The sequence below is a fragment of the Crotalus tigris genome, unplaced genomic scaffold (assembly GCF_016545835.1).
Source record: "Crotalus tigris isolate CLP2741 ecotype Arizona unplaced genomic scaffold, ASM1654583v1 scf7180000018518.7366548510:968632, whole genome shotgun sequence".
NCBI lineage: Eukaryota > Metazoa > Chordata > Lepidosauria > Squamata > Viperidae > Crotalus > Crotalus tigris.
The window spans coordinates 154,231-176,491 of NW_024097054.1; the positions used below are offsets into that span (position 1 = coordinate 154,231).

A 22,261-nucleotide genomic window follows, 5' to 3' on the forward strand; every position below is an offset into this window, starting at 1 on the left:
TAATACGCCATCAGGAATAGAACTAAATCAGATGGCTATCAAAATTAAGATATTAGTTAAAATTTGGGAGGAGCTCAATAGTTTGCCATATTAGTTATCATCTGCTCTTCACTCTATGCTCAACTGCAAGCTCTTTTTTTTTTCCCCTAGATTTTGAGTTGGCATTCCGCAAACAAAGAACCATTATGTCTCAAAGATTCCATAGGTCCAGCATTTCCTCATTTGTCTCTCTTCTACATGACGGAGATACAAGGCTTCTGGGCAAAAGTATGAAACGGACAATATTGAGGACGAAGGAAAGATAGTGGACATCTTCCATGAAAATGAGTCACAACACAAGCAGGGAAGAATTTGATCTGGATGAATTTATTCTTAAAAAGTACAGAACAGAGGATTTGGGCAATAGTTTATAACTGTGAAATAGGATTAAAAAAAGAATGATATAAACTTCCTGTTCAAGGAACTGATCTTCAAGTACCAGATGCTTGGTGGAAATCATTAATGATGGTTGATTCCACAAAGCTCTGCTTTAGAGTTTGTGGGAGATATCTCTTTGTTACATACAGATTGGACTTTTTAAAATTTGATTCAACAGGGTAACATTTAGTTGCTTATTCTTATAAAATATGCCAGCAGAGGCAAACCAAATAAATCATTCTTATCATTTCTTCTGTTCAAATATGACAGCAATTTTGTTTTACCATATTTATTGTTGAGAAAAAACTTTCTTTAGGGGGGGAAACTTAGTAAGTATTTAAATTGGAACATGAGAAATATAATTAACTAAATAACATATTTAGAATGAAAGCAACAGTAAAAAATAATTCCCGCTTACAGAATAAAGATGGGGATCTATTGATTTAAAAGTAAAGTAGGACATCATGTTCTTTAAGTCCTATTTAACTTCAGGAAAAATAAAATTTGAAGGAAGGGTATTTTGCTAGAATTGAGATATCACAGAGAAGGCCCTGTTTCTTGAGATCACTAACTTAATATATCTTTCTGGCAAGCACATCAGAAATGTGCAAGCACCACTACTACGTCTTAAAACAAACCCTCAACCCTTATACAGTAATTCTTTTTTGTTTTGTTACCTGTTATTTATAAGAACAAGTAACTGGAGAAAAATGGAAGAGATTGTAAAAACAAAATAAAACAAAAAACACTCTGCTGAAAAGTTAAATTGGTGCCATCTGCTATTTATTCTTATACAGCGCCGTGTAGGTGGTTATTACAGTGTTAACTTTTGCAATCAAAATGTTCCAGAAAGTGTCAATATTAACAGTGTTGAAGGCATTAAGAGCGTGTGAGGTAATACAGCACAAATTCAGAGGACCGAAAGAGTTCCTGTCAACTAAGAAAACTATGCCACTGATCACAAGTCCTCCTCTTGGATATACTTAATTTGTGAATATCTAAAATATTACACACAGAGATGACATCTGTGTCATAAAATGCCTCAAGAATATAACAAATCATATTGCTGGCATAAATTAAAGCTAACAAAGAATACTTGCATAAATTAAAACTAGCACACAAACGAGCAAAATGGTAAAATAGTTTGGGGTAAGTATTGATTTTATCTTTTTCAAGAATATTTATGTCTACTTCCAAACTTCCCTAATATTATAATTCCTCAAAATGAAGTACTTTGGAAGATATTTACTCATTTGTAGGAAGATTAAAAGAGGATATTATGATAGCATTCTTCAAGCATATGAACAGTTGTCACAAGAAAAAGGCCTTAATCTTAATAATCACAAAATGTAGGGCACAGAATAACGGCCTGAAGACAGAACAGAAAATTGCCTCTAGGAGCATTCATAATTTGTTATTGGGACCTGCCAAATATTCTCATTTGCTTGTATGAGAATAGTGCTGGAATCTGATCTCCTTAACTTTCATCTAAAAAAGTAAAAAGCGCTACACAATTCTATTTTTTACATTAAGCAAGTGTTTCAGCAAATGGACTATCAGTATCAATAATTACTTACTAATTTTCCATTTTCACTTCTTTGAATTCAGAAAGTGTCCAAGATAGTATTAATTTAGTAGAAAACGGACAAACTTACAATGTAGAATATTCACATTGCTGGCCTAAGCCAGTGTATCTTAACCTCAGCAACTTTCAGATGTATGGACTTCAATTCCCAGAATTTAAGTGTACGTATCTTAAAGTTGCTGAGGTTGAGAACCAGGGGTCTAGGTCAGTGATGGCCAATCTTTTAGAGACTGAGTGCCCAAACTGCAACCCAAAACCCACTTATGCATCGTCGGGTGCCGGGTGGGTGTGGCCCATTGGCTGGGTGTGGCCCATTGGCTGGGCATGGCTGCGGTGGTAACAACAGACTGGGTGGGACTAAAAAGTTCAATCAATCAATTCCAACTTTGCAAGATCTTTTTTCCTGTGAGAAGTTGAAATTGACTGATTGATTGAACCTTTTCTTTTTTGTACACGGCGGCAGAAGCCTAAAGCGAAAAGGTTTTATAAAACCCAGCTGAAGGCATAGGACTGCGGCAACAGCGCGTGTGCCCACAGAGAGGGCTCTGAGTGCCGCCTCTGGCACCCGTGCCATAGGTTTGCCACTACTAGTCTAGGTAATCCTATCCCAACCCTGTTTAATTATCCATGATTCAGATTAGGGACAATCCATACTACTGTATAGACTGTAGACAAGACAATGAGTACATGTGGCTAAATCAAATACTTCGAAATCTCTTCACCTACCTAACAATTGAACATGAGTATCATGATTTGTCAATCCTTGGTTCGTGATTACAAAATAGTCAGATGAGATTATAACAGACGCCTCCAATGTCCACTGACCTCTCTTTCACATGATTTTGTTCTATTTTATTTTATTTTAATTTATATATCATATTCAGAAACTGGCCATCTTCCTCAAAGAGAGACTCTGGGTAGTGTATGAATTCTAATCATAAATATCCCAAACAACTAGCAGCACATTTCAGAAGTAAAACTGTATTCCTTGCTTTCACTTCCAAAATGTCCTAAAGTGGAATTTGCATCAAGCAAGGCAATGATTTCAAGAGATTAAGAGAAAAAAACATCCATTCTGCAGTCTTTCCAAATTCTTGAAAAAAATAAGAAAAAAAAAAGTTCTCATTTCATCCCTGACTGCTAAAATCACAGGGAAAGTATGCAACTTTATTCAGATTACCTTTGCAAATATAACAACAAAATGATTCGTTTTTGAGCAGAATAATTAGAATATATAAGGAAAAAAATATGGCTGGAGCATTCTTTAGATCTAAAGGAAGAGCATCTAATATATTATCAAACTGTAAAAAGAAAGTTATATCATCTCGTATATTCCATCACAAATACCCACAGCAGCTGATACTGCAGGTTTGCTTATCAACTAGTATATTGCCGAGGTGGCACAGCAGTTAGAGTGCAGTACTGCAGGCCACTTTAGCTGACTGTGTTCAGCAGGTCAGCAGTTTAAATCTCACCGGCTCAAGGTTGACTCAGCCTTCCATCCTTCTGAGGTAGGTAAAATGAGGACCCAGATTGTTGGGGGCAATGTAAAAATATATATACATTGCTTACTAGTGTACACCGCTTAGAGAGTGTTTGCACTTAAAGCGGTATATAAGTCTCATAAATAAATAAATAAATAAATATTTGAGCCTGCTTTAAGATTCTGGACTGATACAAAAATAGCATGTGGACACAACTTGGCATCAGTTCCAAAGGCTTTGGTCCAGATAGACAGATACACTGAACATTTCCACTGAGTCACAGAATGTAAGAGTTGGAAGGGATCACATACATCATCCAACTCTCTATCCTTGCTAGCTGTGGAATTCTGGGAGATGAAGTCGATTTATCTTCAAGTTGCCAAAGTTGATATATACAGTTCTTCCTAGTGAAAGGAACTGCTATTAAAGAACAAACTTTTTCAGTCCCACCCTAAATACCCAAATCCAAAAATGCAGTAAAACAATGTCCTTAAGCACTTGAAAAAAAAGGACACTAGGCTCTCTAGAGCAGGGCTTTTCAACCTTTTCAGAGATTGTACCGCTTTTAGGATATGGCAATATTCGAGCACCACCAGTTGCCTAGCAGGTGGGTGTGGCCTGCTCGGCGCCACTCACTGGACACAGCTGACTCGAGACAGCTGGGTCAGAACGGAACAAGTCGCACTGGCTACCTCGATGTGGGGACAACTCGGTGCCCCGCAAACTCCTCGCCTCCCCAAACCGCTAGTAGCCAAGCGCATGTGCATGCGCACAAACGCACACACACCGCATTCCAGGTTTGGGGACAGGTTTATCCACAGAGGAAGGAGAGGGCCTTCTCCCCAAGCCCAGGCATGATTGGCAATTTGCTAACTCAGATGTGGATACAAGTCTCCAAACTTGGAATGTTTGTGTGTGTGTGTGTGTGTGTAGCATGCCAAAGAGATATTCTTTTCCCAATCCCGGACATCATTGGTGTTTCTCTCTCTGTTACTCCCTCCCGGCAAAGCAGGAGGTGGAGGACGTTTGCAGGAAGCAGTTTCCTCCGAGTCCAACTTCTGTCTTGACCGATCTCTGGAGAACAAGAGGAGGCGGTAGGAGAGCAGCGCTCCCGGGTCCTGCACAAGGGAATTCCCATTTTCAATCGTGCATGGTAAGAATGCTGGCTTGTTGGGGCAGCCTTCCCTCACACAGCTGCCCTGCCACCCCCTCCTCCTCTCCAGAGATCTGCAGGGGAGACAGAGATCTGGAGGGCAAGGTGCAGCCTCCATATTGGCCACTTCTACTTCTCCAAGCCCTCCTCAATTAAACATATATTATATATAAATTAACACACAGCCAAAAAGAAAACATCACTAATTACGGCTCTTCACATATTTTCTGGAAAAACCTCCTTTACTGATGTTAGGAAGGAAGAGCAAACCTTATTAAGGAACTCTTAACAGGAAGGGAATTGAAGACCCCAAAAGGTCTCGTTCTTTCTAGTCTGCCTTCCCTTTGAGCCTTTAGTTCTCATTATTTTATTATTATGCATTTAAGAAGAAGATCAAAGGCCTCCATAGCTCGGGATACTCACCTTACAATCAGAAGCCAGAAAAATTTAGTTAATCCACAATACCGCCCTATAAAGAATGAAGATAATCTTTGGGCCCTGAGAGCATGCAGGTGTCCAGTCAGAATATTAGTGGCACACCTGTCAGCAACTGGAAGTGCATAAGTCCATGTACTTCCCTTTCCTATCTCACAACTCAGTCGATACATCCTTTAATTTTCAGACACATCTTTTTCTCATAAGCTCCTTAAAAAACCAACAAAGTATACTGTAATTAGCAGGAAAAATAAATCTAGCACTCCTGAATTCTTTCCCCAAGGGGGAAAGGAAAGTTCACAACCAGCAGGTGCTAGCAAAGTCGTCAAAAAATGTAGTTATTGATGCTAAAGACAAGAATTAATAACAAATCAATTTTGCAGCTCTCTCCTGTCACTACATCCTCTTACTCCAGAAAGGGGCCTGGGATTGCACAAGGGGCTAGGCTAAAATCCGGTTGAGTAGTTTGCAGCCAGGTGTTCAGTACAGACCTTGCCAGTGTGATTTTAATAGCCCAGGAAGGGATAGGAAACCCTAGGAAAACTTTGCAATCAATAAAGCATGATGGACTACACTTGTTTTGCCCTCTTTTGATTCTGCTCCCCAGCAGCAGCCCATCGATTTCAGAACTGCATGGCCACAAAGATAGAGGCCTTCAGCCTCCCAATCCCTGCTTAGAGAGGGATTTGAATTTCAGCCAAGGTCAGGCCATATGCCCCCAATCAAAGGAAAAATCTGAATCCAGCGGGCCAGAAGGCAGCCCAGCCACCACGCCCCTCTGGTTCCTTTTTCTCACTCCCTGGGCTGCAGCTTGTCAGCGGCACTCAAGGGCTGCCCAACTTTACTCCGGGATTTTGGGGTTAGAAAGTGGAGGGGCAGTGCCGCGTTTACAGGGCTGGCGGCACCTGCTGGAAACCCTCCTGCTTCCCCCCCCCCTCCCTGCAGCTACCTCCTTCGGAGCTGTCCTGATTCCTATGGGCCTGCCGGCATAGATCCGCCAGCTTCGTCCTGCAAAGTGTGGCTCACCCAGCGCTCCTGCTCGCTGACAGGCCTGTCGGAATCAGGATGGCTTTGAAGGAGTGTTAGAATTGCCAATGCTAAATATCTCTGCTACATAGAAAAAGAAATCAGACCATTTACATTGGATAAATCAATGATTTTAAGATCCTTAAAAAGATGGTGGGGAGAATTCTCTTAACTGAATCACATTTTAGATGGGAATAGATTTTTAAAAATTAGATAGTTAAGTAGGGATATAAAAACAACAACTTAAGCAAGCTTTCATTCCCTCAGAGAATATATATGTATTATCTGAACCTAAGGACAAATATGCTTCCCACAGAAGGATTTGTTAAGGTATCTTTTAGCTGATTTGCCTTTAAACCTCAAAATGCTAGCAATCAATTGAATAGGACAGATAAAAGACAAAAACATTTCTTTTTCTTTTTCTCTGTGTTATGTTCCTGAAAAGAATGCCCAATGGCATCTTTTCCAGCAAAAGCTCAGCTCTTGTACTGAAATAGTTTATTACTTTCTACAGATTAGCTTTCCCCAGTTCAGTGTTCTTCAGACGTGTAATTCAATAGACGTGTGGATTGAGAAGCTACTATTGAAGATATCTGAATAATAAGAGGCTGGGGAAAACTGTCACAAATTATCACAGACACAAGAGGGAAAATCAGAGAGAGAAGTAAAAAAAATGCAGTCCTTCTGAAATTCATGCTCAACAAGCAATCCTACCTTCCCAGTTGTCACTGCACAAACTCGACAAGTCCAGACGAGGCACTTCCGATATGAAAGTGTCTTCCTCGGCGTCAATTTCTGGGCTCCTCTGTAATCTGACTTCAGGAACGCCTGGATGCTCCTGGATTTTCATACTTGAGCTCTGTAGCAAATCCCCCCAAAGGAAAAAAACAAAAACCTTTTGCAAACTTCAGCATAAATGGAAAGTACAAATGTAAACAATCACACGAGCGCAAAAACCAAAGCAGCCTTTTTTCCCTTCTGTAGACAAACTGAAAAATGGGAGGCTTTGAGTATCCAGCCTTTTCCCCAATTGCTGCCTTCAATACTCATGGATCACTTACACTAGTTTTTTTTTTAAAAAAAAACTAAAATCAAAACTTTTGTTCCAAAAACCTTCTGGACTATAGAAGCAGAGTAAGCAGCTCAGAAGTTGCTTCTTTCCAACTGAGTAAGCTATCGGTAGAGTTAATACTTGAATGGCTTGAAAAGACAAAGCAGTGAAAACAAAGACTTTCCCCTTAAAGTTCTGACTTCTCGGTTTCCAAAAATGCATCACCTAAGAGGCTGCTGTTGCTAAGGCTACAGTGCAACCTGGAAATTGAGGATACTCCAGTCTTCCTTCTTCCTGCAAAGACTCTCCAGCAAACTGTGCTGCGGTATAGCTCTCCGAATGCTAGCACGAGTTGGGCTGGCTGGCTGCACGTCCTTGGCTTCCTGTGGTTGTTTTCTAGCTGGGTGTGGGGAAAGCAGACCTATTTATGGAGGAGCTCTGGGATATTACAAGCTGCTATTGCGCAAACTGAAATCATAACGGGCTTTGGCATTTAATAACTGGAAGGGGTAGGGGCCCTGCAGAGTAAGCCACACAGCAGAAATGCTTTACATTCTAACAAATCTTCATTCTCTCTCCCTCCCACAATCCCCAACCTTAAGCAAGAAACTGCTGAGGAGATGATCTATAATGTACGCTGGAAGAAAGAAACGAAAGCATTTTGCATGGTGCCCACTCACCAGATACCCGATATGTCCTGTGTGTCTGGGTAGATTAAACTCATTGCCCTCTTGTTACTGGCTTTGCACACTTAACCTGTCTGACTTTATGTTCTGGGCATAACAGCGCACTCAATTTCTTTTGCAAAATGAAGAGAAATTTAATCCAAAGGGACTCTCAGAGGAACACGCCTGATGTAAGCAAACATACCAAGTCTTTACTTGTAACTTGGGAAGAAAGAGGCAGGGAAGGAAAATGGCAAAGAGAGACTTGGAGACTTCTTTTTTTTTTCTCCATACAATTAGAAAGAACAGAAATACTGGGGGAAAGAGTTAAAGCAGGTTAACAGGCACTATTGTAAAAACATGACTGGCTCACAAAGGTACCAGCCGATTTTTACCTGTGATTTATTTATTTAGAACAGTCAGAATCTATTTGTGCATCTGAAACTCTGTGTAAACTCCCTGCAGTTCTTTTTTCAGTATCTGCAGTGGGAACTGTTAAAATTAATCTGCTCTGGAATTTGCCAACATGCTGAATTAAAAGGACGGTGGGAAATAAACTGCTCTGTTGCTCTGTTGATTGTAATGCAAATAATCAGCACTGCTTTCAGATGGTTGTCAGGAAGTTCAAAAGCAAACAAAAACCAACAAGCTTGAGTAGCACAATTCTATATAAATTTATTCAGCCCCTTTATGCTCCCGAGTCTATATATTTATACATGCAGCCTAAGTATAAAATCTTGTCCACCCAGAGGGTGCAAAGGAAGCTGCAATAAATCTAAATTTCACTTTAGACCCATAAAACTACACAAGTTTAAGAAAGTTGCCTGAGTAGTCCAGTCGCCAGGAAAGTGACATACAAAATGCAAACAATCAAACCACAGATGTTCTAGAAACCTAAGGAATAATATATTTGTACTGCAGGCTTCATTCTGCCAAACCAGCTCGATGAAAAGAGATGAGAGAACAGATTCCACTCAGTATCCAAAATAGTCCCATTTTCTTTATGGAAAACATACTCCAATCTCAGAAAACGCAAATCAAGTTCAAAGTCAACATCCTCACAAACAACATAGCATTTTTTCTGTCTGTAGTTTTTCTGACATGCACACATTGTACCATTAACCACAATTTATTCAATAACCACAGTTGGCTGAATTCTTACAATACAATAAACAAAACATTAAGAACAAAGACTCCTGCTCTGCTAGATGAAGCCTATCACCCATTTTGTCCAACAGAAGCCCAGAAACACAAACAGGATGATCTTACTTTCCCTATTGCTCACTAGGAGCTTGTGTTTAAAGGATGCTACCTATAAACCCGGATGGAATACTCAGTTATCAAGCCTAATCAGTCCATTCAAGCTGATAGCCACACTATCTTGTATGATTCTCACCATAATTACTACAAAGACCACCATAGAAAAGATATCAGCTACAGAAAGAAAATAAAAGCACAGAACAGGGAAGGCAATGTTTTTATTGTGCAACTACCTTTCACCACTAGCAGAATGTCATAGGGATCTATAAGTGGATGTTATTTTCCAAAAAACAAAACAACAACAACAAAAAACTAATTCAGCAGGAGAAGCACAGGAATCAACTTCTAGAAAGGGACTAACGATCAGGTTTGCTAGAAGTAAAAGGAAGGAATATAAAATTGGTTTATTTGACCAAGGTTAAAATACATATGTTAAACTTTAATGGACTTTTTAATCACATTGGGACTGAAATGACAATGCTTTATGATCCAATTGTCCTTCTCATCCTCTTTTTAATAATTCTCCCAACTATCATTGGGGCTCCTGGACTGCTCCATTTTCTTCTGCCTGCATGATTGGAGTCTTGCTTGATGACCAGTTGACTTTGGTCCATTTACTGACTTTATTTGCATTTGATGAATATATGTAGCATCCAAGAGGATTTGGCAGAGAAGACTGCACCAAAATTAGTGTCTGCTTTGTTTCATGCCTAAATAGGGCAATAATCTCCTGACAGGTGTTCCTGATTCTTCTCTTCATCCCCTGATCTTAGTGAGGAATAGTGCTGTCTGGGCTCTGCCAGACCTTCCACATTATTCTCATCTTTCAATAACATGACAAGCTCTTCACTAGCTCTCTATCTGAGCCAGAACCCAATTTAAATTATTCTTGCTTGTGCTAAGTGACAAACTCTCCAATATCTGTTTGCCCTCATTTCTACCTACAATTTTGCTAATACTTTATGTTCCTTTCTGCAGAGCATTCTTGGTTCCTTATTCCAGAGTCACTGTCTCCCAATACCAGGCTTTTAGAGATCTGGCCTTGTGACTCGCTTCCTGCCTTTGACTTTGTACAAGCCATGCTAAATAAAGGAGGTTTAAAGACCTTTATATTTGATTAGCGGCTAATGTAGTCAGGGGGCTCCATTCTAGCTGATAGTTCCAAGATAACACTTCCTTTAAATTATCATGGATGTTTATATAGTCAATGCTATCCCACGATGCTATTTTATAAGTGTATTGCTTTCATGCTAGATGTTTTAATGTTAAGTTTTGCTTATTGGATTCCAAGTTAACTTTATTAGATTGATCTACAATTCATTATTCTGGTATTGTTATTCTATACTGTGCCTTGATAAAGGGCTAAATAAATAAATAATAATATTACTGCTAGTTTGCCTAACAGGAGAAGCATGTTTTCTCAAGCTGAAACACTTTTGACTGTTATAAACCCATCAATTGCATAACTTTTTATTTCCTTTTTTCTCAACACATATGTACAGCATTTGCTGCTCTACAAAATGAAGCATAAGAGATAAACATATTGCAACTTTAAAAAAAAACAAAAACACTCGATCTTCTTGACTATCATACCTTTATCCAAATTATGTAAAGAAGCAAACATAGCAATTCAAAATAAAATTTCAGAGTCCACTACAACATGTCCTGTTCCCTCTAGCCTTACTCTGCTGTGAAGGAAGAACATGATGGTTAAAGGAACATCTGAAGAACAAGTTTTGTCATAGGGTATAAATGACTTCCCTATCCTTTTCTTCACAAGACACACTGTACCAGGTCATTAATCTCCGCTATGCGGTCACCACTGTAATTTAAAACTACCAAGGATCTTTCCAAGCCAGACAGTAAAATCATTTCAAGAGTGGTCTAGCTAACACCTATACACTAGGATTTGCCATTAATAAAAATTTGGGTAGATCAATTGTACATTCAGAACATTTTATTCAATAAAGAGAATCAAACATTCCTAAGGAAACATCCAAAAACTATACTGCACATTCATCAACCTTAAGAGCACTGGTCAGTATTAAGTCCAACTGGGACCTACTTCAGTGGGTTTATATATAAAACCATATTAGGAATTTATTCCTTAGTAAATGTTGGTGCATTTTATCTCTGACAATACTAAGCAAGGATTTTTGATTTATTTAATATATGGGGGTGCCAGTGTTCTTATCTACAGGGTTGGTTATGGAGGGCTATTGCTCATTCTCCCATCTTGCAATGCGATGAATAATCTACAAAACTTTCTCAAGAATGGTAGATTCAAAGATAGCTGCATTCCAAACATATATATGGATGGTTCACTGAACAAATTTATTTTTATTTTTTGCTTCTGATGCCACTATTCAAGCATGGTGACATGCCTGTCTGTGGTATCATCCTTCTCTATGCTTGTGAGAACAGAGAACAGAGTGGGAAGCCTATAGGAAAGCCAAGAATCTTCAGTGCTGAAAAATGATCTGGTCCTGCCAGAAAATAAGGGGGCATAGCATAGTCACACTAAACTGCATCTTCAGGTTGTCTATGGAGATTCACAATCATAGTTGTCCCAAGGATACTTTTCTCAAAAGCCAATTGAACTTTTTTTCTCCATTGAAAACATTTCACTTCTCATCCAAGATTAACTGAAGAAGATTCTTTGATGAGAAGCGAAATGTTTTCAAAGGAAAAAAGCAAACAAACAAGAAAGCCAAGTTGCCTTTTGGAAAAATCACCTTTGGGACAGCATATTCAGGGCTTACTCAGCAACATAAGTTAGCCTGCCTGCTATCCTATTTAGAGTCTGACTTGAGATCACACGATGCAGCCTGCCTGCTATCCTATTTGGAGTCTGACTTGAGATCACATGATCTTCTCTACATCTGGTCTACATCTGGTTGGGATGATGGGAACTCCAAGGATATTCTCTCAGTCATATAAATGTTGTCACTGTTTTCCTACTAGATCTTACTAATCATACTTACACTCCAATTCCCTACTCACTGGCATCCGTCTTTCCAGCACTATGTTATTCTTTTTAAGACTTTCACATACATTTGAAAGTCAAGTGTACAGTACATTTATGCAACCATATCACAATATATGTAGTTGTCATCAATCGATGTCTAACAGAAAGAGCATGAACATTTGGATTCCAGTCAAGAGCATAAGAGCATGGATTAAGCATGAAATGCAAGACAAACCAAGAAAATGACTTAGTTTTTTTTTACAGGAACTAAAAAAGAGGCATGTTAAACCCTCAAAGAATTTTATGCAATCAGATTAAAAAAAATGGAAGAAAAAATAAATTCTATGACACTATTTGAATGAACTAAAGATTAAGACTGTTAAAAGTTAAAGGAATGAGTATAAAGTAGCTTATTGGTCAATATTAAAATAAGCCATTTATCTACGTTCTGAAAACTTTTTAGGGACTTTATGCTGACACCAAGATTGAAAAGTTTATGTTTTATGGATTTGCTTATAACTAAGGAGATACGGGATGAAATTTTTTTGTAACCTTAAGGGATGAAGAGTTATTAAATTTCTCCATATTTCTAATGACGGTTAGAATTCATTTCTTTATATAATTCTTTTCTTTTTCTTTAACATATTTTTTCTTTTTTCTTACACTTTTTATTATTTCATACTATTCTTTTTGTTTTAAGTTTCATTTGTATTAGTTGTTATTTTGAAATCAAAATACTTAACAAAATAAGTAAAACTATCTGGAAAGAATCTAACATTTCTTGATTATGTATTACCCAAATCACACAATTTAAGGGTAAATGTTATTGGGCAAAGCAATCAAAAGAGGTGTCTTACAACATGTGGGGAGACAAATAAAATATCTAACTTTGAATCATTAAAGCACCCACATCTTTTGCAAAGCTCAAGCGGCTGTTTGAAAGCTATCTCCATTTATATGCATTTTAAAATGCTTTGGGCATTCCAGATTATTTATCTTTTCTGGCAATGAAAACTTGCAAGAAAACACAAAGATTAGACATAGGAATCAATGATCCAAAAAACCTTTCCAATAAAAGCATTTATTTAATGTCTCTAGCATTCTGCAAACATGAGAGACAAGAGATCCCCTAGAAACCATATTTATTTATGCCTATGTAAACACTCAGTCAACCTTGGCTGATTTCAAAAAGCAGGGTTGTATTGCTTATTGTTATTCAGTGAGAAATTGCCAAGAAATCCAAGGACTGCAGACTAGACTGGGAAGTCAGAAAAGCATTCCAGAAGAAACAATTTACTGTTACCTAGAATTTTACATGATGTGTTTATGAAGTTATCAGAGATAAACTCAACTCAAAGGGGGCAAGACTTTATTTAACAATAGACTTGGCAATGGAATTAAAAACATTACGTAGGTAGAGCTGTATTCTTGCTAAAAATATACAGTATCTTGACATAAGCCTCCAAGTTCAGTAGGGACTCATTTACATGGCTGCCCTGTGGAGAGGACATTTTTGGAAGAGGAAGAATACAAACCATCAGATCACAAATGTCTTTCTCTTATTGTACATCTTGCTATATAGACCCACCCTGGCATCCTGCAACCCCATTGGATCAAAACATTGGTTCCAATTTAACACTGCCTAGTTATGTACTTTACAGGGTATTATAAACACGCCATAATTCCACATCACCACCACCACCAGAATGTGAATTTAGCCACAGACTTCAGCTTTCCAAGATTTTTCTTAAAAAAAAAAAAAAAAAGAATTTGCTCAAATATATGTTTTCATCAAATACTTTAAGAGGCAAAGACAAAATCTCCAAAACTGGTTAAGTTCAGAGAAGATGTTTAAAAAGATTTTCAGCAGCCACAGGGAAAAATAACCAGCAAGATTCCTGTCCTACTCTCAAGGCTTGTAGATGTAAAATGAATTATGCAAAATAAAATCATCCATGCAAATTGGCAGGATAAATACAGAGATTGATTTGTTATTTCCAGCCCTATTTCTTGTTTCATCTGTCTTAGATTAAACGAACAGCTTCCTTGAAAAAAGATAATAAGATGTTGAAGCATCTCTATCTCTAGTTATCCAGATTCTCTTTGCTTCTGAGAAAATAATACGCTAAAGGTAATTTCTATAAAGAAAGGAATGATCATGAAAGAAAAGAAAAACAGAATTGACAGGAAACTGTCATTCTGCATATGGATCTGCCCTCTCTTAACCTCTCAGTCCCAAAGGGAAGGAATAAATTTCAATTCATAAGCTACATTATTGAAGCAAGAGAAAAATATCCAACAAGATTAGAGAAAAATTGTATTGAAAAGGTCAAAAATAAGTGAACAGTATTAATACTAATACTTCCGTGTTGGAAGCACCATAGTGAAAGGATTTGCAGGTAACACCATGGTTGCCTGAGGGACGCCCAAGTGGGGGCTCCTTCCACACCTCTGTGATGTTGCCCACCATAGTACCCATTAATCCAGTGGTCCCAACCTTTCCAGTTTGGCAATCCGGCGGAGAGGGGTAGGAGATGGTTCCATGCAAGTGGTAGGTGTGCAGGCGCAGCTTCATTTGCCCAAGTGCTTGCCGCTAATGCAAGTGGAGCTGTGAGTTCACCCACTGCTTGCATGGCCTGGTTCTAAATGGGCTGCAGCCCTCTAGTAGGCCATAATCCAAGGGTTGAGGACTCCTGCATCTACATATGGTTGCCTGCATTCAAACTGTTGGATCGGTGGAAACTGGAGCATGAGACAAGACCTCACTCCGCCCCATAGCAGCAATGGGTCCCAAATGCCAGGCTGCTGATTGTCAGTCCAGCTGTCTAACCTCATAAGCCACCACGCTTGTTAGGGAACAGTTATTTCATCAGATCAAAGCAATGAACACAGGCTGTTTTCATGATGCTGAGAGCAAACATGGCCTTCCTGAGTAGGTATAAAACTTACTAATAAAACCAGGGTGTTAGTTTCCTAGCATAACAGTTGCAGAACAATTTAATCTCTTTATGAATGATAAAGTTCTCTGATTTAAATCTCTTTCTGCCAAGAACCAAGTAAGAGACTCTGAGCAATCTTTTTTTAAACTTTAGCCTCCCATTTCCAGCAGGATTTTAACTGTATAGTTTTACTTCCATAGCTGGAGTAGAAATATGACTAGAAGTTCAGGGGACTCAAGGAGATTTGGCCAAGGTCTTGGATGCCCTTCAAAAATCTGTTCTCTGATTTCCAAGTACAACCAGTTAAACTGGTTCAGTTGCACTGATTCATGACCACGTCTAGATCAATGATCTTCTTAAATGCTACTTGGAATTATTCAAGGAAGCTTCTTATAAATATAAGAAGCTTGTATATATATATATATGTCTTTGGTTGTTCAGTTTTTCTCCCGCGATGTTTCGACAAAGTCTCATTCGTCATCTTCAGGCTGGTGTCTTCGGCTTCGTGCTCCTAAAAGCAGTTGTGATTGCTGCCGGTGGATGGCTCAAGTTTGAGCTGATACAAGGCAAAAGATTTCTCTCTCCCATATTTGGGTCAACAGGGTGTAACATACAGCATTATATATATATATATATATATATATATATATATATATATATATATATATATATATATATATATAAGATATCCACTTATAATTTTAATTAGTATCAAAATTAAAGTTCAGAATCATCTCAATCTGAAAATCAAAGCCTATGAGATCCGAATGTTTCTAACAAAGGTAGCTTTAATTAGATTCCACATTCTTTCATTATTGTTATAAATTAACAAAAGCAGAGTAACAACATTAATAATGAAGTGAAAGTAATATGTTATTATTTTGCAAATGGTACAAATGGTCACAAACCTGATCGTGCATTAACAAATCATCCTCATTTTTGCCGTCTTTGCTACAAAAAAACAAGAAAGAAATATTAAGGAGCATGTCATAAAGGAAGCGACAAGCAACGTACCATTTTTTTATAATCATAATTTTTTTTTAAAAAAGTGGGTGAAAATAAAATTTAAAATTTCAAATCATGCTTTATAGTTCCTTCTTTGAGACTTGCATGGAAAAGCCAAGAGATCAATCTACTATTAACAGACGTGAAATACAATATGAATACATAAAATAAAGCATTCATTATAAAGTTAAAACATCTTTTTCTGAAAAATAGCAGCATTTTCAAATGAGGACATACGCAGGCATACAGAATCAAAATTAGCCTTTTTTTTCTCTATGTAATGAAACTGGTTTCAAAGTATAATTGGATTCTCTAGTATAGACCTTAACTGACATTTAAAAAAACTTTAATTTTAAGATAGAATAAATTCTAAGCAAATCACCTTTCTTCAGAAAACACCTCCATTTCATCTACATGTCTCAAGGAACCAAAAGTTTCCATCGCCTGTCAAACATTAAGACAATTGTTAAGAATTATCATTTTAAAGTTCACCTCTCAAAACCTCTAAATGTAATTGGGATTTCAACTGTCAGTGCACCAACGCACACCACAGTTGTGTTCCATCCATAATAAGAAATGTTATTTATGATATAGGCAGTGAAATAGAAAGGACCTATGAAGGACACAGTAGGTCTACTGACTCAGAGATGGTGGATTATCACACTGCTGTGCAATGGGTGATCATGAATGATAGTTCCACGGAAGCGATTTCTACGACCTAGGAAAGTCTGGGGAATTAGAATTAGTGGAAATCCATAGAAAAATTCCAAACCTGCAATATTATAAGCCCTCTCTAAAATACCTCTGTTATCTCTGTTTCCAAGGGCTCACCCCAACACAGGTAGTCCTTGACTTACAATTGAGCCCCAAAAAATCTGTTGCTAAGTGAGACAGTTGCTAAATGAATCACTGTAGTTGTTAAGTTAGTAACGCAGTTAAGTGAATCTCGCTTCCCCATTTGACTCTGCTTGTCAGAAAGTCACAAAAGGTGATCACATGACCCCGGAACATGCATCTGTCATAAATATGAGTCAGTTGCCAAGGGTCTGAATTTTGATCACATGACTGTGAAGACGCTGCATGGTCGTGTGAAAAATGGTCATAAGTCAGTTTTTTCAGTGCCATTGTAACTTCGGTCACTAAATAAACTATTGTAAGTTGAGGACTACCTGTATGCATTGGTAGGCTTGAGTTTCCTATGAAAATGGTTGGTTTCATCCTTGATACGTTGAGCAAAGCCACAAGTCTTAGTTCAGGTACAGTGCACAGCCGTAATATGTTCTTTGGAACATTCTTTCTTCTGGGAGAAGTAAGACCTCGACCTCCCTGCCTTTAAAACGATTTGTTCCAAAGGGCATTTGAGTGCTTTGACACAAATATTACCTTGGAATAGATTCATTTAGTTGGATTATTATTTTATTGCCTGGCTGTTTTAAAACTGGAAACAATCTTTGTGGGAAAATGAATAGCCTATATATAATTGTATGCATGCATGCACGCACATATCTGTAAATAAATAAAACTATGATGTGAAACTAAAATAGCTGGTTTCACACTGCGTTAAGCTGAAAACAAACAATGACATGGATGTGCTGCCATTGTTTTCACTGGTTCATTACAGTATACATAGTCCTCCACTTATGACTGATCATCCGACTGTTCAAACTTACAACGGACTTTTAAAAAGCCACTAATGACCACCCCTCAAAGTGATGTCAGCTCCCCTCCATGGTGGTGTTTCAGGTGCTTAGCAACCGGCTCACATTTACGACTAGTTGCAATGTGCCGTGGTGAAATGACAATGGTTTTTGCCATGGTTAGCATCTGACCCACTTTAAAATGCTACTTGTCATCTTATAACGTGTGGCACCAAGGTATATCAAGGACCACTTTGCCAAGTAGTATCCTGGCCATCTACTGCAAATATCTAGAGAGGACCTGTTGAAAGTCCTACTCCAATATGAGCTTCAGAGACTGTGAGGTAGGTGGCGTACCCTGTAGTAGTCCCACATTTAGAAAATTTCTGTGCATAGAAGTATTTACCCCTACCCATTCTTTTGTTTTGGACCTCAAGATCTTATTTCAGTGGATCTTTGCCCATAGTAAGATCGCAGGTGACCCACCTGTTTTACTATTATGATTATAGTTATTAAACCAAGGTCTAGGAGTTTTATAATTTTCATGGTTTTCTTTTTCCCCCTCCTGTTATATGCCTGTAGAGTCTTGCATATGAAAGAAAGTACAAACATCTCAAAAATAAATACATAAATGTATATCACTGTAGAGACTCATCTTTTGCTGTGAAGGAACTTTCCTAATTTTTGACAGAAAATTCTGGGTAACTGAATAACACAATGGGCAAATTCTTTATTATTTAAACTTACTTCTGACTTGCCCACTGAATGCAGTTGTTACTTGCAAACTTCAGACTCTGGGACCATTTCCTCAAATAGTTGAGGAAATGTTACAGAGCTATTCGGCAAGAATAATCATCAAGACCACTTTAAATTTAGACGAAATATGAGCTGGCTGTCCATGGGTCATACTAAGTCACAATATGACATTTGAAAGCTTGACTTTCATAATTTTGCTTACCAAAGAACTCTCTTGGTTGTCGTTAAGCTCAGATAATTTGGTGCTGGATTTCTGACGTTTTGGTTTACTTCTTTCGCCAATGTAACCAGAACTGTTCTCGTGACATTTTTCTACTTCCTGAGCATTTAATATACACTCTTCAATGCTACTGAAGCCAGAAGGAATATTTTCTTTATTGATGACCTCCCTATATAAGAAGAGGGGGAAAAGATGGCAGAGTTCCAGATCATTTCCAGTTACTCATAAAGGCAACCCAAGCAATTATTTTAATTTTGCAAGTTCTAGAAAGATAATTATACTTCCTCAGATATCTTATAGCCTAATCTCTCCTGGCATTTTCTTCAAAGAATCTGCAGAGTCTATCTCTAGTGCAGAACAAGCGGTCCAATGGACAGATCTGGAATTTTGAACCTTCACAAAATCCCTATCATGGCTGAAATGTGTCTGTTCACAAATACCAAACTGTCAAGACTATTCTCTGCCAGATCGTCTAGTCACCTAATAACGGGCATGATGCAATGTTTTCCAACTTGGCAGCTTTAGGATTAAACCTTGGTGGTTGGGGAATTCTGGGAGTTGAAGTTCACCCATCTTAAAGTGGCCAAGGTTGAGAAATACTGGCATATACCAAAAGTTGATATGCGGTTCGAGCCTAGCACTTTGTTCTATGATGTATAAGCTTTTTATTTATTGGTTAAAAAGTTTAAACATTAAAGTTCACTGGGGAGGAGTATCATAGAAGCTTAATTACCTATCCCCTATCTAGCCTAGCATAAAGCCAAGTGATGAAGCAATGTAATTGAACTGAAGCAGACTGAACAATGCTGGATGGGATGCTACCTGGAATTCCACAGGAAAAGGTTGACATGCAAATGAGAGTGAAAAATATGACTTCCAAGAGGAAATATAGTAATGAGAAGACATGGCTGGATATAAGATTTTCCATATAGTCCTACTGTCAAGTACTTAAAAAAATGAGTTCAGTCTAATAAAAGGCATTCTAGGCCACATTAATTTCTGGTTAGGTAGGTCTAGACCAGTGTTTCTCAACCTTGACATGCTGGCTGTGGAATTCTGGGAGTTGAAGTCCACATGCCTTAAAATTGTCAAGGTTGAAAAACACTGGTCTAGACAAATCTGACAGGTTAATCAGAATATTTGGAAAAATTTCCATCAGACAGATATGTACAACCTCTAAGATTTATATTTCTCATTTTCTGTCAGCAGAAATAGAAGAACAGCTTCACAAGAAATTCTTTCACAAGTTTTTCTCATTTGTACGGATTATCATTCAATCACATAAATCATTTATGGAATCAGACATCATGTATGCCTGGGTCTATTTCAGCTACAGTATTTATTAAAAACTTAGCCACAAACCTCCTTGGTTGTAATTGTTTATTTATTTATTTTTAAAAGCACCTGCTACTCAAGTAGCCAGTTAAAAGTTTGAGTAACTTTTAAAATTATGATTCTCAATTATTTCACAAAATATAAAGTTTCATATATACACATAGACATTCTGCAAAATGTTCACTTTCTGCCAAATCTTTAAAAAAAAAAAAAATCAAAAAGCGAGAACTGTGATGATTCCAACCCCTCTTTCCACAATTATCTAGGAATAGAAGGCAACAGAGAAGAAAATGATGTAATGCCACCACTGATCAGATATACTAACCTCTGGGTCACAGATTTCACTTATAGTCTAGTTATAAATTGGCTTACAATGATGTGGAAAATCAGCTACTGAAGTCTGCAATCTATTGCTTATGGCTTACATTTACAACTGTGTAGATCCACTCTAAATTAGAGAGTCCCATATTTTAAACTAAAATACTGCAATATTTTCATTATGCAATTTTTCTTCTTCTTCCCTATGTGCACATTTTGCCAGCCTCAGTAACGTTAACTGTGATTTATGAATTAACATTGAACATTGTGTACTAGACAGAAATCAAAGGTGTTCAGAAAAATAATGCTGAAATCATGGTTTAATGCAATCCTACAACTCTGTTGATTGAAGTAAAGCAGGTTTATCAAGGATCCATTTATGAAAATCTCACAGCCTATTTGTATTATGTGTTCCATAAATCTATGCCATGTAATGATACTGTTAGGTAGGATCAAAGAATCTTCTGCAGACCTCTGGCATTTAAAACTAGGTATCGCTTTCTAATCTTAGCATATCACTGTGATGCTAGGTTCAGCTTATTCTGGGCTCAAATTTGCAAAAGATTTTGAAGGATAAAAGAATGTCAAAATCTTATTCTGCTGCTAGAATATTACTGTTTCGAGATGAATTGTTCAATCCTCGTAGAAATGAGTTGGTTTGCAAATTGCACTTGACTAAGGTAAAACATACAGAAATGTAGTTAATTGGTGTTATTTTAACTCCCTGCCCTTTCCTTTTTTAAACTTATACATTTAATTTTTTTGGGGCTTTCTGGGTTTTTTTTTTTACTCCTTTTCTGTGCTCTGCATAATTGTGCTCTCCTTGTAAGGGAGGTGCATGGGGTTTGTATCTCTAAACATGAATGTATGTGTAACTTCTAAACCAGTGGTTCTCAACCTTTTTAATGCCGCGACCTCCAACCAGTCCTAAGTCGAGGACTACTCAACTGGTGCAGCACCGTTTGCAGAATGGGACTTTTGGCGGGCTCAGCAGGGCAGAGACAACCTGGACAATTCCTATTGGCTTTTGAAAGCCAATAGAATTAGACTCTATTCAAGAGACTCTATTCTATTGGCTTTCAAAAGCCAATAGAATAAAAGGGAGTAGCACAGCTAAGGAAAAGGGGAAAAAAATGGCAGACTGAGTTGTTTGGCGACCCCCATGAAATGGTCATTCGACCCCAAATGGGGTCCCGACCCACAGGTTGAGAACAACTGTTCTAAACACTCTGGAGGATTTTAAGAAAGCACATAACAAGATGACTATGGGTTCTGCTTTGCAAACATATATTCTTCCTTTATGCATCCTCATTTATTTCTCTAGTGATGTGACTTGATCATTAAGCTAGGGATAGATATTTGTTGAACCAACATGTTCTGAAATAATTAGACAATTTTATCTTAACAATAAAACTAGGAAATTCACATCTGTGACAATGTTTGCCAACAGTATCCTCACTGGAGAACTTCAGCAAAACTCAGCTAATTGTGATAATCATTTGAATACATAGAATATTAGCTCTGGAATGCATCAGGCTTCTTGACAACCTGGGGGGGGGGAACCAGCTTTTTGCAATTATTTGATAATTGATATGAGAGAGCTCTAAAACTGTCTCACAGAAGAAAAGAGAAGAAAAAAGCATACCTATCTCTGGTCTTTCGGCCTTCATCTTGTTCTTTATGGTGTCGTCTGCGCTGCCCGGTAGATACACCAGAAGGTGTTAATGAGGTTCCAGATTCAGAGTCTTCAGAACTTTGACCACTAGAGCCATGAACATCAAAAAGATGTTGTTCAACAGCTGTCCGGATAGTCTTTTCTAAGAATCTGTCAAACCAACATAAATTACACACACATACATATATACAAGTATTGGTATTTTTTTTAAATGATAATGAATTCCCAATGTGAGCCTTTCAATATTTTTATACATTTATAAGTATTTGCCTCAAAAATGATTTGCAAGAAGTGTTTCAAATATGACTTGTTCTATATTAAGTTCTACTATT

General features: G+C 37.8%; 1 protein-coding gene across 6 annotated transcripts in view; it reads right to left on the reverse strand.

Annotated features, from left to right (window-relative positions):
• The window catches only part of FAM13A (family with sequence similarity 13 member A), a 144,349-nt gene that overhangs the window by 19,352 nt on the left and 102,736 nt on the right, over positions 1–22,261 (reverse strand). For 3 of the 6 annotated variants that reach the window (XM_039353399.1, XM_039353397.1, XM_039353401.1), the window contains 5 exons: positions 21,900–22,088; positions 18,584–18,770; positions 16,371–16,432; positions 15,892–15,934; positions 6,815–6,959 (listed from right to left, as the gene is read on the reverse strand). In XM_039353399.1, coding sequence (XP_039209333.1) covers positions 6,815–6,959; positions 15,892–15,934; positions 16,371–16,432; positions 18,584–18,770; positions 21,900–22,088 — 626 coding nt within the window. The remainder of the gene's footprint in view (positions 1–6,814; positions 6,960–15,891; positions 15,935–16,370; positions 16,433–18,583; positions 18,771–21,899; positions 22,089–22,261) is intronic. The other 3 variants (XM_039353398.1, XM_039353402.1, XM_039353400.1) reach the window with 2 other exon arrangements.